At 36.3% G+C, this 15,477-nt stretch overlaps 1 protein-coding gene, 1 long non-coding RNA gene and 1 pseudogene across 2 annotated transcripts; 1 reads left to right on the forward strand and 2 right to left on the reverse strand.

The window, feature by feature from the left end:
• Positions 1-3,882: 3,882 nt before the first annotated feature.
• Positions 3,883-7,150, forward strand: LOC137709282 (transcription factor MYB98-like). Its single transcript, XM_068448370.1, has 4 exons — positions 3,883-4,619; positions 4,798-4,883; positions 5,265-5,320; positions 6,425-7,150. Exons 1-4 carry the CDS (start codon positions 3,883-3,885, stop codon positions 7,148-7,150), a joined length of 1,605 nt encoding a protein of 534 aa, XP_068304471.1.
• A 2,574-nt stretch (positions 7,151-9,724) lies between these two features.
• On the reverse strand, positions 9,725-10,642 carry LOC137749236 (uncharacterized). Its single transcript, XR_011070194.1, has 4 exons — positions 10,499-10,642; positions 10,155-10,305; positions 9,905-10,029; positions 9,725-9,780 (listed from the first exon to the last, which is right to left on the reverse strand). It is a non-coding gene; the product is annotated as an uncharacterized lncRNA (long non-coding RNA).
• Positions 10,643-11,797: 1,155 nt separating this feature from the next.
• Positions 11,798-13,179, reverse strand: LOC137749415 (uncharacterized; annotated as a pseudogene).
• Between the last annotated feature and the right edge of the window lie 2,298 nt (positions 13,180-15,477).

The following is a 15,477-nucleotide window of genomic DNA, read 5'->3' on the forward strand; positions in this document are numbered from 1 at the left end:
GAAGCCCCACCCCCAAATGATGTCAATGAAGGTGTCAAACAAATTACCCCAACTTCTTTTGCAAGGCCCCCGGGTAGAGATAAGCAAAAGGAAGCAAAGAGAAAAGGGAAGTCCCAAGATCCAATACGTGCACAATTTGCTAGCGAAATGGTAAGAATGAATGAAAACCATATCTCTCGGCAAGAAGAATCGGCCAAAATACATTTGGCCATGAAGGAACAAGGGGATAGGGAGCAAGAAAAGTTCGAAATTAATTTGATGATGGAGGACCTTGACAAATACACTACAGAGAGGAAGAAATACGTACGTGGTAAGCAAAAGGACATTTTACGAAGGGATGTCACAAGGAGTATATTTCAAGATGACGATTCATCTCATGACTATCACCCAAGTCCATCACCAAGTCAAGATGGTGGATATCATTATTAAGTTTATGAGTTTTCGATTGTATTAAGTTTATGTGGTTTATTAATTGTCTTTTTTTTTCTTTTTTTTTTTATTAAGTTTATGCGGTTTATTAATTGTCATTTGTATTAAGTTTATGTGGTTTATTAAATGTCGTTTCTATTAAGTTTATGTGGTTTATCATGATTTTCATGTATTGATTTAGTGATTTTTCAAAATTTATCGGAATTTAAATATTTTTAGGTTAAAATGTTCATATAATTAATTTAGGATAGTCAACATAATTTTTTTTTAAAAGTTAATTTAAAAAAAAAAGCCTTAATTCATTCTTTGATAATCTCGGGCAAAAATTTTAGGCCAGAAGGGTTGGAGCAGAAAAGCTGTTTTAGGCTAAAACCTAAATTTTCTGGGCTAAATATTTTTAGGTTTTAGGTCACCATTGGAGATGGTCTTAGGCTCTAAACATAGTGATCCGTTTAGACACAATGATCCGGAGAGGATCTTGAATCCAATTGAAATTTAGAAAAAGATACAGTAATGTGGGAAAATAAACCAACACATATTGTCGTTGGGAGATTGACTAGGGAAAAAAATTATCATTTTTGTAGTATCCCACATCGCCCGTGAGGGCGTGGTCTTTGGGCCTTATATATCCATTGCCAACCTTAAGTTTCAACTAGGCCTTTTGTGGACTCCCTGAGGGGAGGGCAGGCGCTGGCTACGGCTGAGTACCGGTCCACAGAAACAAAACCGTGCGGTAGCTCTGTCTTCGGGCAGGGAATGCCAAAGCGGACAATATAGTTGGAGCTGAGGGTTGGGATGTGACAATTTGGTATCAGAGCCAGACTCACGGTCGTGGTGTGCCGACGAGGACGTCGGACTCCCTAAGGGGGGTGGATTGTAGTATCCCACATCGCCCGTGAGGGCGTGGTCTTTGGGCCTTATATATCCATTGCCAACCTTAAGTTTCAACTAGGCCTTTTGTGGACTCCCTGAGGGGAGGGCAGGCGCTGGCTACGGCTGAGTACCGGTCCACAGAAACAAAACCGTGCGGTAGCTCTGTCTTCGGGCAGGGAATGCCAAAGCGGACAATATAGTTGGAGCTGAGGGTTGGGATGTGACAATTTCTACGAGAGAAATTTCGATAGGATTGCTTGACTAGTGCAGTCCTTATACTGGTGAGATTAGCATGGGGTGGGGTGAAGTAAAACACGAGGGCAGCAGGCTCTTTGTGAGAAACTTTAGTAGGGTTGCTTCATTAGTGAAGTTTGAATAGTGAATACTGATCGAATTTGCGTGGGATTGAGCGAAGTAAAAACATAAGGACTCTCATAGTTTTGTTTTTGTTAGAGATGCCTACAAATAACATAGTCAGACATCCTTATTCAAGTTTTTTTCCCTCTTTATGGTGCGACCAGAGTTCTTATATTTCACATTTTGTTCACGTTTTATCTTTTTAAATATTAGCTTCCCGTTTCTTACAAAAGTAGAGTATTTTCAAGTCCAATCAAATCGTAATTAAAATGTTTGTTAAATTTCAGGTGGATTGTAAAATATTGCTTTTTCTATTTCAGCGGATAAAGAGACAAAAGGTGCTGAATTTAGTGCATGTTTGTCATGACGAATACAGCCAAAAATAAAGCTAATATAATTGACAATTTAAATTTATTTATTAAGCCATTTTATTGAAAGTAAATCACATTAAAACTAAAACTAATTATTGCTAAAACACAGCCCTCATGATAACAAGTGCAATTCGAGACCGCTTATTTTTAGAGCTAATAAAATTCCCCATATTTATTCCTCCTAGTCAATGAAATTTTTTTTTTCGGTGTGTTAGAAATACAGTCTAATAAATCAAGTGTTAAAAATACAATTTGTTGGAATTTTTTTTTTTCAAGTTTCCAATTAATTATATTATTACACTTGTTGCACCGCGCCTATTCCTTGCACACTGAAAAAACCTCTCCTTCCAATAAAGTGTGGAGTGGAAGTTGAAAATAAATTAAGCAAAAAACTAAATAACTAAAATAGTCAAATAGTTTTATGCTTGAGAGTAATGGCTTTTAACAATGTGGCCATTGCTGTGTAACTGTAGAAATTTTAAATTCGAATGCAAAATTATGTTAATACCTTAATTATTATGAAAATAGTTAAATATATATCCAATAAATTAGATACCAATTTAGGAGGATACTTTCAAAACTTCAGTTACAAATATATTGTTACAAAACCAGCTGAAAATTACTTCATTGCCCAAATCCTTATCTATAAGTTATTTGTCTTATTATTTTATGTGTCAAATTATTAAAAAATCATTTTAATTATTTTTAAATGGTAAGTTTAGGATATGGATGTTTGTATTATGAGATTCAAGTACTTGAGCCTTGCAAAATGCATATATGGTCAATATATTGAGCCAAATTTAAGATTATGCCAAAGCAAATGGTTCACATTTTCCATATATTTGGTTTGAACACCTTCCAAATATGCATTTACAATTAACAAGTGTGATTTAGATAAAACTAGACGAGGTGGAAAGAAAAGATAAGACTGAAAAGAAAATCATTTGGTAGTAAAATTAATTTTTAAAGAAATTATTTTGGTAGCTTTAAATTTCCTCTATGAAATTGAGAGGAGGAGCTAATTCCTAGGCTCCTATTGCCTCTTTTTGGTAAGAGTAATGCTAGGTCGATCAAAATTTTAAATTAAATTTTCAAATATATGATGTGTTAGCAGTAAAAAAAAAAACACGTTAATCAACATTTAAGTAATAATTTAATTATCAACAATTATGTCGTATGATTTACAAAATTTAATTTAAAATTTTGATCTCCCTAATATTATTTGTAATTAAAATGTAGTTTTTAAACTAGAATGAATTTAAAGGGAGTTGGAAATATGTTTTTTCTTAGTTAGAAAATGCAAAGAAACATGTCTTTTATGATTTTTGTTGTTATTCTGAGTGTATTTCTAGTTGATACTCATCGTTGGATCTGCCATCGACGGTTGTGGCCTTACAAAAAAAATAAATACACCGTGAAACGCATTGTTTTCATATATGATATGTCACGTCATAAAACAGAGCTATGGGCAATACATGTCCACCATGTGTCATAACCCGTCTTACAATTTCCCTAAAATACAAGACTAGTATAACAACCTAATAATTTTTTCCCTATGTTTTATTTTATTTAAATTTTTTCAATTTTTTGTTTCAAAAAATAAGGAAAAAAAACATGGCAAGGGAAGTTCAATGGACACAGACTGGAAGAAATATGAGCCCTTTGATGGTAGATATGGCCTTGCAACGCTAGATAGGCAGTGGGGTCCACATTTGCCTTGCACAAGAAACCTGATATAATAAAAGGCCAATTGAATCCAATTGAAATTTACATCAGCTAGCACACATTAAACCAGCCTTCCTTCTTGAGCTTTTGTTTCTCTCTCTAGAGCCCTGAGACTCTCTCTGCTTGCATGGAGTACTTGGAAACCAACTTGAGAGAATTAGATAATTTTCCTTTGATTTCCACCCTTCTCTATGGTTCTTCAAACCCTCTGAAATTGATGAAACCAGAAAACCCTCCTCCCACCACCATCAAAACCACTACCACCAATGGGAATCTTTATTCTCTCTCTAGATCCTCCCCTCCACCACCCAGTTCTCCAAAGGCTTTGTTTCATCACCCCAATTCCATAAATCATGGGTTTAATCGCGTTTCTCATTCCCATGAGTACAATCTCACTCCAAAGACTGATCATTTCACAACCACTGAGGCCGGTTCTTCATCCAACCCCTTCAGCAAGATTTCAACCACATGCAACACCCTTAATAACCCCTTTGAACCTTCACCTTATACCCCAAATTATCACCGCCATCATTTCGTGACAGCCGATTGTGGCGAAAGCGAATTGGTGGCGATGCATGGATTTCATGGTGGTGTTAGAGGCTGTTTGGGTTATCCTCCCGACCATCAAGAGATTCCTCATGACCAGCAGATCGGGTCAGAAAGCTGTGTGCAGCTCCCACCATTGGTAATTTATGGTGAATTCGGGTCCTCATCAGCTCCAGCGATGCGTCTGCCTTCAGATGATATTCCAAGGCTCTCAGCTGATGAAAAGAAGAGCAAAAGGTTGTGCGAGGGAGGAGCCATCAAACTCTTGCACAAGAAACCTGATATAATAAAAGGCCAATGGAGTCCTGAGGAAGACAGGTATTTGGTTTTCCTGATTTTAGTCGATTATTTGGTTAATCACAGTGTTGATTTATATTTTCTTCATGTATTTTTCTGAATTTGGAGGATATTTTAAATCTTTTTTTTAAGAAGTCGAATTAGTTTTTTGATGTTCGGTAAGAATTGGTAATTAACTCAGTTAAATCTCTCTTTGCAGACACTTGGTACAATTGGTTGGCAGGTTTGGAATTAAGAAGTGGTCTCATATTGCTAACCAGCTGACGGGGAGAGTGGGAAAGCAATGTAGAGAAAGATGGCACAACCATCTGCGGCCTGACATTAGGGTTTCATCCTTTTTCCCCTTAATTCTTTACTATTTCACAACCTTCATTAACATATAAATTACATACAAGCATATATATAGCTTCATTCACTAAAGTTTATTTATCTTTTAAATAAAAACAAAAGATTTATGCAAATACATACAATTACTCATAATTTTATTAATGTATACACACACAAAGATAAATGGCTACATATATGGCATATGCACATATTTGGTTATATTTTTATTAAAAAAATACTGTAATTCTAATTTTTTTGACGTCTGTCGTAAAATATATAATTACTTTATTTGTCCATTTATACGTTTTGTGAAGTTGTAATGGACATTGTATTGTCCAGTATTTGTCAATGTCTGCTTGACAACGCAGAAACATGCGTTTCAACCAGCGGTTAAGGTGGATTGCAGAATTTGGATTAGATTGTAATAATTAACCATGACAAGTCATGAATTTCCAAAACAACCCATGCCAGGGTTAGCTTATGCGTACATATCGGAATTCGAATTTATTTCAATTTGAATTATTAAATTATGGGTAACGGTAGAGAGACTATCTATTTAGACCATATTTTGTAAGTTATATACGTGTTTATTGATGATTAGGTCGAGAATTTTTTAGATCATATTTATAAACTATGTGATGTTTCACCAATAAGAAAGAAGCACGTTAATCATCAATAACTGCGTGATGTTGTTTACAAAATATAGTCTAAATAGGGGTCTTCGATATGGACCAAAATTAGGCTAAAATCCAACCCATTCCGAGACATAAAATTGATTCACTTTTTAATTATAAGTTTGAATTATTGTATATTATTTATCTAAATTACTCTTCAATCCTTGCTCTTTTGTAAATATGTAGTGAATTTTGATTGAATAATTTATAATGAAGTTTTTCACTGAAAAACAATTTATGATGAAATTCAAATTTTTTAATTTGCTTTTTCACATATATAAATGTACCTTCTATAATTATAAAAATGTTAATTATTATCATGATAAAAAAAATTATTAAGTTAATTTTGATTTGTAACAAATAATTGCATCGGATCAAGTAGGATTGCCCTTTTTCCTTCTCTGATTTGATGTTATTGAACTAAGGTGACGATGCATGCATCTTGAGTTTTCCTAGTTAAAACCCTAGGACTATACATTAGCATATGCGTAGTACGTACTACATGCATTGTTTTCTACTTGGACAAGCTAACAGAAAGTTGACAGTTACAGATCAAATCTAGTTAGCTCGTGCATAACGTTGGTTTTAATTAAACGAGTTGTTGTTTACCAGATCAATCAGCTTTTGACTTTTATATATTATCTTAGAAGCATATGTATTCAGATACGTAAATATGTGCGTGAATATATTTCTCTCTCTGCACTTCATCTTCTTCCTCTGATCTTCATTCTCTGCCTCTGTTCATCTCCGCTTGGTTAACATATTCAGATAGTTAAATATATAGTGCGTTCCTGCAAGTAATTAAATCTGTGTTGAAACTTGCAGAAAGAAGTGTGGAGCGAGGAAGAGGACAAGATACTGATCGAAGCCCACAAGAAAATGGGGAACAGATGGGCAGAAATGGCAAAGATATTGCCTGGAAGAACAGAAAACACCATCAAGAATCACTGGAACGCAACAAAGAGGAAGCAAAACTCAAAGAGGAAGAGCAACAAGCAGGACTCCTCCAATAACAATTACAATGAGAGCTCTATGTTGCAGGACTACATCAGGAGCGTGGTCAGTAGCACTACTACTGGTACTCCTAGTACTGCTTCCGCCAACTCTACCGGAACTATGGAGAACAAAGCGGTGCTGTCGTCTGTGGTCTCACCGGATCATCAGTCTGGGATGCACATTAATCAGAACAACATTGTCGAGAGCCCAGACGCAACCAACTCCGTGAATTGGGATCTCACGGGTTATCGTCCAGAACCTTTTGACAGTGAGGCCTCCAACATGAACAATCACATGGTTGATGGTGTTACAACTCTTTCTGATTTCGACAAGAGTAACATGTTCAATATTTTTGAAAGCTATGGACTTGGTGGGTACCTGCAGCAGAGAATGGCAAGCAGCAGCACTTCTAGGGTTAAGGATCCGAGCTGCAGCATGGAGTATGAACTACCATTTTTTACATTGGAGATAGACAACTTTATGCGGGGACATGATGACCATTTCAAGAAAGAGCTGGATAGTATGGAGATGCTCCATTTCAAGAGAAATATGTGAGCTTTCGTGCAGCTGCAGGAAGTGCTTTGTCGGCAGCCTGCCCCTAGCTATTTCGTATGTTGTCATTCTGTTGTTGTTTTTGTGCGTCATCAGGGTTTCATGTTTAGAAGCGTTCAGACTTGTATTTCCTTTTAGCATTTTCATTTGGATAGTTTCTAATCGGACCACAGTGTTGATGTTGTTTCAACTTTAGTTTTGTTTTGTTTTGTTTATGCATGTGTTTGTCCAAATTTGCTATCTATTTATTTATATAGAGATGTTTTGTAATATGTCATCTATATATGTTGTCGTTATTGTTGATATTGTCTATATTGTGAAGTTATAAATATCAAAATGTGGTCGATATGGTCATCGATATTCTGTTATTATTGTGCTCACAAGTACAATTAACTGCACCATATAACAATGGTACTTTGATGACAATATATAATATATATGAGGTTTTATATTTAGCTAGAAATTCGAAATCCACATAAAGTGCTTAGAAAGTAAGCAATATGCATAATTGGAAATTGATTAAGATTGATGCAGATTTGTGATAGCTCTTTGTTCCAAATTGGCATCACTATTGTTAGTAAAGTGTGTAGGTTAACACTTGAGATCTTGCTTATGCCATGTTGGCCGTACCCGCGTCGCTAATAGAGCAATTAAGCCATTGTGGATACCATTATGTATAACGCTTCTATTTTTTAATTGTGGATAGAGCCAATTATGCAAACTTTGGTAAAAGGATAAAAAATAAATGGGAGAGATTTATGCACTCTTTGCGTTTGTGCTAGAAGCGCATCCATTAAGGTGAGTTGAAATTATAATTAATAGAAATACAGCATTTTGATAAGCAGTCTCAACAGACCTTGAGGTGCTTATATAGCTTATTTGGTTAACAACGTTTCCTATACTAAAATAAAAATTGTTTTGGAGGTAACAAATATATCTTTGCATACAATATGATGGGCGCAAGCACACAAATATGTATGTATGTGTGTGTATATATATTATTGAACTATTTTTTTTTTAAGCAAACGATAGTATTTATACTAAGGGAGTAGGGGAGTGAGCTAAGTTTTACAATGGGCTTGCCATAATAATGTGGTTCAACATTGTCTTTAGCGAGAATTGAATTTAAGACCTCTCACTTACAAGTGAAAATGAATACCACTAGACCGTAGTACTAAGTGACATTGAACTAATCTTTACAAATGATGATGATTTTCTTTTTTGCTTTCATATAGGGTTTTTATGGTCACTTATGTTTTTGTTAACTCATCAGTTTGGCTCTTTGTGTTTCAAACTCATTATTTCGTTCCTCATCTCCTAATTTAGTCATCAATGGGTCATTGCCATTTATCTCCCCTAAAAGATCTGTTAGTATGTTGATGTAGCACCTATGTGAGGCCACACAGCAAATTACGTATTGCCAAATGGAGTAATAAAAAGATAAGGTTATAGTAGCTAGCAGCATTCTCACGATGAACCGTCTATTTTTTCTATACATATGAATGACTAAAAGATCTTCAAATTGAATAATTTTTGCATCTATGATCTTTAGGTAATTATAAAGAGAATGAATGGTTCCGTTTATGGTGTTCAGATGGTAAATATTCGTTAATTATACTTCATAAGTAGGGAAACAAGTAAATCCCGTAGAGACACAAGCATTGTCCTTATATATTTACAATTCATGCATCACTAATTGGGCTTTGGCTTGAGTCTCTTGGCTCTTGAATACAAGAACACTCCTGCGAGATCTAGTACAAGCTGTCCCTGCAATTTAACCCAGTCATTGTTAAACAAGAAACCTAAACACTAGAATTGTGCCATATGTAATAATGTGTCATACATGTAAATATACAAGGAACTTACCGAGTGCGTTTATCAGTGAGACGGGGGTTTGGAAGAAGATGACTGAGGAGACTATCACCACCACACGCTTCATACAGTTTCCGACTGCGTGAGTCACTGGTGATACCATCTGCAGTATCATATAAGAGACCTGCATAACCACGCAAATTTGCAAAAATAACCAAGCAATTATAACCATTACTCATCACTTCTAAGCCAAAAACTGTTTGTACACATTAACTACTGAGATTTGTTACTGCAAGAAGTACGTAACTTCAATTTTCGGTTTAATTTAGAGAGAGTAGGAAACTGTGGTGTCAAGTGTGGAAGCAGAAGCCAGCCAGAAGTGATCTTACGCATAACTCTTTGATATTCAATCCTTGGTTTGCCTGGTATACATGTAATATTATCAATTATACAGCAATGTGTACAGAAAAACTAGCTACTTGAGGAAGCACTTCTAACTGCTTTTTTGGGAAGCACTTAGCAATAGTATCCACAGCAGAGTGCAGGTAAGAAGGAGTAAATTTAACGCCTTCCAATAGAATCGCCGAAGGAACCAACAGGATGAAGGAAATGATAGTGATCACTGAGAAGAGATTGATATTGTCCAAAGATTCCTAATCACAAAACAAAATTGTTAAGCCTCATGAAGAAATTCTGAAAATAAGGAAATTGCATCTGCAGGTTAATTAGTTTTACCTCTTTTTTTAATCATGAACTTCTTGTTGAGTACATTACGTGATTGGTTTGTAACATTAGAGGCCATTGCACTACCGAAACCGATCCTGTTGCAGAACATACAATAGTTAAACCGATCCTGTTAGAACTTGTTCCTTTTAGCAGACTATAATCCAAGAACCTGCCCATGAATTCAACTCGTGCATAAATTTGTGTTCCCGGATGTCTTACCATTTAAAAGAGGCCTCGGTGAAAGATGCCAATGCCACTCCACCTACAATCGGTACAAGAGAAGAAACCACCCAAATACTCGGCCTTTGTGTGGACAGCAATCAGCAGTCAGCCTGATCAGAAAGCTGAAAGCCAAATTGCTTCATCAACAATGACATAGATTACCCAGCAATCATACCGCAAGTTGGCAACCGCCTTCATAATGATTGATTCACAAGTAGGAAGAAAGAAGAAGAAGAAAAGTTGTTACCTCAGCAAGCAAAAGAGCAGAGAATCCAACTGTGAACAAGGGCTCCATGGCCTTGATTGTGTGAGTGAAGGAAACTGAAACTTTCCCAAGGCTAATGTTAGTCAATAAGTTTCCGACTGTGTGCCACACCCAAAGGTAGAACTGCCGCAAGCTGCCACCCAAGTCGAAAGATTTCAAAGAGATGGAGAAATGGCATACTACTAATCACACTAGTACTATCCCAACTTGTATCTAACCACCTACTATTTTGGGTTTATACAAAAGGTCTCGGTGCTATTAGTAATGATACTACATATTATATGTTGTATTCTACTCCGTTCGACATGGGATAAGTAAGTAGGTACCTGTGACCGAGTGAGATTTGGTCTGGGGTAGAGGTTAAGAGCCCACATCAGGATAATCATCACAGTCCCTCAGCCAAACTGAAACACGGTGACCGTTGCTGGAAATGGATACTTTCAGAATCTATGAACAAGCTCTGGCCTTCAAATTCTAGCTTCTTTTAGACGAAAACAAGAAGCAAAAACATGCATTTCAAAACAGGAGAAGACAATTAAAAACGTGGGGAGAACAGATGGTTAAAGACAATGAAGACAGAGAATCTACCTGTTTGCTGTAGATGTAGAAGTAAATATTCAAAAGGTACCAAATTCCGAACATTGAACCAAGCTGCAAGGTCTTAACCAACCCACTCTGTTTCGAGGCCTCATCAGCACTCTCGGGCACAGAAGCAGCCCTGACCTTCAAATTATCCTATCTACGATTCGAGAAAATGAAGGAAGCATTGGAATAAGAAAAGTGTAAAGAGCTGTTTGCTATGAAAGCCTTTGAACTTTAGTCAGATTGTCAACTTGTATGAAGGACGTTGAGGGTGAAAGCTGAGAGGCATTAAGAAAAGAGTTTCGACACGGAGGTTTGAGAAACGAGGTGGAAGGAGACACAGCAAGCGCAGTGCTCTGCATCTTGATCTGAAGGTTTGGAATTTGGGAGCAGGTGTTTAACGCTTTCAAGTCTCTGCATGATTACAAAACTGAAGGACAAATGGCGATCCTTACAATTTTCACTTTGCAGTTTAGGTTCCGCTCCAAGACCAATTAACAACGGAGAGGGTAGCTCAACTCTTTATAAGCACATGCAAGGCTCCCTAACTTTCCAATGTGGACCACACATCCTTGCAAGCATCAGAAATCCGAAGGGTTGACGAGTGGGATTAGTCATTTTCGGGGTTTTGGAAGCTAGCAGTGGAATGATTGGATTGCAATCCTGTGTACTAAATTAGCAAAGGCAAACATGTGACCTCCAGCACTTCAATTTTGAGGCTGATATTTTTTCCCTTCTGAAACACCCAAAAATTACAAACACTAATTTTCAAAAGATTGATAACGACGAAGATACTGAATCGTAAGAAATTGGTCTAGAAAGGTTCATGATTGGTGTTGAGAAAGGGACTAAACACAAAATGGACATGCATTTTCTCTTTCAAATTGCTAACTTTCTGAATCATTGCAAGAATTCACATTACAGAACCAGTAAAAACGAAACCTCGTCCCAACTATTTGGGCTATTCGCGTTACATAACGTGCGAAGTTAACCACGTTCAAGAATCAGGCTTTATGTCTATAGCTAGATTAAAGTTGCATACTTTACGAGAGGCATTTGAGTCTTGCAAATGTCAAATAGCCAGTGTGGCCTCTGGCGTCGCGACATGGCCTAGCCATGACCGTGGGAGAACCTGTAGTTTCCTGCACATTGCTTCCTTCATTTGATCGATGTTGCCTTTTACGTGGATGAGATCCAACAGAACCAGCTTCGTTGCCTTGGAAGTCATCTAATTTCCATTCTCGAACTTCATATGTGTGAAGGAGTATCTCAAACGTCCTTATATCTATACACATGCAGAAGATACAGATCTTACCATGGGAAATACATTTGAGAGAGAAAACACTTGAAAGAAGCAAAGTAAGTCCAAAAATCAACACATCACAAAGCACAAAAGGAGATAACTGCATCAAAAAGCCTACCCGTAAGGCTTGATCTCATAGTCTCTGACGCTCGTTGCACCTGTTCAATACACGGGGAGAAGGAGCATAGTACCCCATCTTGTTTCAACATTTTCGCAGCTGAAGGGATAGCCAGCCAAGGTTGGGGTAAGTCCAGGAAGACAGAATCTGCCATTCCAGAAAACTCATCCGGAAATCCTTCGCCCTGAATATCTCTTACTCCTACACTGACCAAGTTGCTTAATCCCGTCTTCTCAAAATCCTCCCTATAAAAGTAAAAATCTTGTCAGCCTTTCAGTAACGGTAGCCTACTTGAAACACAAGAAATGGCTTCATGTAAGTACAGAAACCGCTGGCTGCACGCGAAAATTACACCGCTTAATTTTCTTCAGTTTCTGTTTAAGTCGAACAAAGTTTTTGTGACGAAAAGTAATCATGAACGTATTTCACAATTCATAATTTCATATATCGAACTCAAAGTTCACATCTTCTGAAAGGCGGACCGTAAGTAAAGAAACCAATTTACACCAAAGCCATAACAAAACAACAAAAACAGCAGAGATTTCGATTTCTTACCTAGCCGAGACAGCGCGTTGTTCATGGAAATCAAACGTATAGACATGTCCTTTAGGAGCAACAGCCCTTGCAAGCGAAGTAGTCAAAGATCCACTCCCGGTCCCCGACTCGAGAACCAAACATCCCGGAACCAATTCCAAGAACATGATCACAAAGCTAATGTCTGCAATGTACAGAATCTGAGTCCTGTGGCTTAAAACCAAAGTCCAAAGCTCGGGAGTCGGAGCTAACAAGTAAACAAATCCTCCCTTGCTGCTGAAAACCTTGGAACCAAACTGCTTCCCTATCCAGTCTGAATGCTTAAACACGCCGAACCGGTTTCCGAGCACAGAACCGGCACGCACTTCGACAGCTTTCATGGTATCATACTTCTCGTAGACAATGACCAAATCTCCATCACTAATGCAACGAGTAAAAGACAGCTTCTTTGTCGGATCAACAGGCAACATCCTTAAACCTGAATGTTTTTATGTAAATTCGCATACATAAGTATAAACAAATTTAATAAAAAAATTCAGCATTACAATAAAAAGGGCAATCCTTTATCACACGACTAAAATTTATTTGGAAACCAAGCTCCGTCGTAAATTAAAGTAGTTTAGGAAATCGTAGCTTTACAAAATATTAACAAAAGAAAGATAATAATATAAAAAGTTGCAGTAAAACTAAAATGTGCTTGCTTTTTTCAATCGAGCAGGTGATACCGAACCCCTCAAACAGTAGCTGCAGAAGAAGAAGAAGAACCAGAGTAGGAGGACTGGGTTCACTGGAAGGACAGAGGAGGAAGAAGAAGAAGAAGAAGAGGATGGAAGGGAACCTGCGTTTCTGCTTCACAGGTTCAGTGAAGAGAGAAGGATGGACTCGTAGGTTGAGGATTCGAAGGGCTTTTTTGGTTAAAGAGGAAGAGAGAAACGAGAGAGATGGAACGTGTGAAAGAAGAGATGGGGTGCGGCAGTTAGGGGTTTGAATAGGAAAAAATTTGCACCATTTTTTACCGCTTTCTTATTAATTTTTATCCCTTAATCTTTCTTAATTCATTTAATTCAACGATTAAAATTTTTATTAATTAATAAAACACTTATTATCAACCAAAATTTTATAAAATTATCAGTTTAACCTTCTAATTAAAACAGAACATGAATAAGAAATATGAGGCATAAATGTAATTTCACACAACCAAATTTTGTTTTTTTTTTAAAGTCTCACCTACATGTAATCCTAACATATCTCTAATTAAAAAAAATTAAAAAAAAAAATTCCCACTCTCAAATTCTCTATCACTCTCTTCCTCTCTACTTCTATTTCAAAAACAAAATAAAAAAAATTCTCACACACTTTGTGTGTGCCCATATGCTAATTTTTTTTAGAGGTATTCATCAAATTCCCCCCTTAACTTGTGACCGTTAGCCAATTTCCCCCCTCAACTTTAATTTTGGCCAATTTCCCCCCTCAACTCTCATAATTAGTCAATTTCCCCCCTCAACTTTAATTTAGCCAATTTCCCCCCTCAACTTTTATAATTAGTCAATTTGCACCCTACTGTTAATTTTTTAATTTGATCATAATTAAACAAGTGTGTGTAAGAAACTAAATAAGATGTATGTTAATCATGTTCCTATATCTTTATCCTATTACAAATAGATTAAAATTTAGAATTTTACAATTTATCATAGATAGTATTATTAGTCATAATAAATCAGTATGGAGTAATTTTATTTGATTTTTGACTATACAAAATTGATAACGAAAAGGATTGATGTGTAAATTTTTGTATGTGAATACAATTTTCTTTATAAAAGTGAAAGCTAAGTTTAAGTAAATTGCAGAGAATCGAGCTTTAGTGAAAAAAATGGCTAGTCTATTCATAATTTTCGACTCCTTATTAAGAAAAACGCATTTTATTGAAATATGTCTGATCCATAAGTTTAGGATTATTATTTCTTTTTGTTATTATTTCTTCTTCTACATGCTTTAAACCCGATTCATAACTTTTTCTTATAATCAACCCATATCACATACTAATTGTATTATGTTTTTATATATTTTACCCTATATTATGCAAGTGAGTTTAGTTAATTTTAGTACTTTGTTGGAAGTTATTAGAAAGATTGAAAATTAAGAAAAGAATAGATGGAAAATTAAAAAAAAAAAAAAATTAACAGTAGGGTGCAAATTGACTAATTTTGAGAGTTGAGGGGGGAAATTGGCCAAATTAAAGTTGAAGGGGGAAATTGACTAATTATGAGAGTTGAGGGGGCAAATTGGCCAAAATTAAAGTTGAGGGGGGAAATTGGCCAATGGTCACAAGTTCAGGGGGGAATTGATGAATACCTCTTTTTTTTAATAAACAAAATTATCTACATTAAAACCATTTCCAACCGACCCAGCCAAATTATCATAGGGCTAAAAATAACTCGGAATGACATGAAAACCGTCTCAAACTAGCCCTCTAGTGTCATAATGTCAAGCTTGACATTTTGCCAGCCCTCCACCTCCAAAATGTCAAGCTTTGCCAGCCCTCCACCTCCAAAATGTCAAGCTTGACATTTTGCCAGCCCTCCAGCTCAGTCCATTTAAATGCCAACGACTACTTGATGTCAGCATGACGCTAGCTAGCAACGGCTAGCCAATGTTAGGTTACCGTTGGAATTTGAATTTTTTTTTTTGACGAATTTAAAAAATATATATATTCTAAATTTTTTTTTTCCTATATATATCTACATCATTCATACAACATTGAAAGCTGA

This window comes from Pyrus communis, chromosome 11 (genome assembly GCF_963583255.1).
Source record: "Pyrus communis chromosome 11, drPyrComm1.1, whole genome shotgun sequence".
NCBI classification, from domain to species: domain Eukaryota; kingdom Viridiplantae; phylum Streptophyta; class Magnoliopsida; order Rosales; family Rosaceae; genus Pyrus; species Pyrus communis.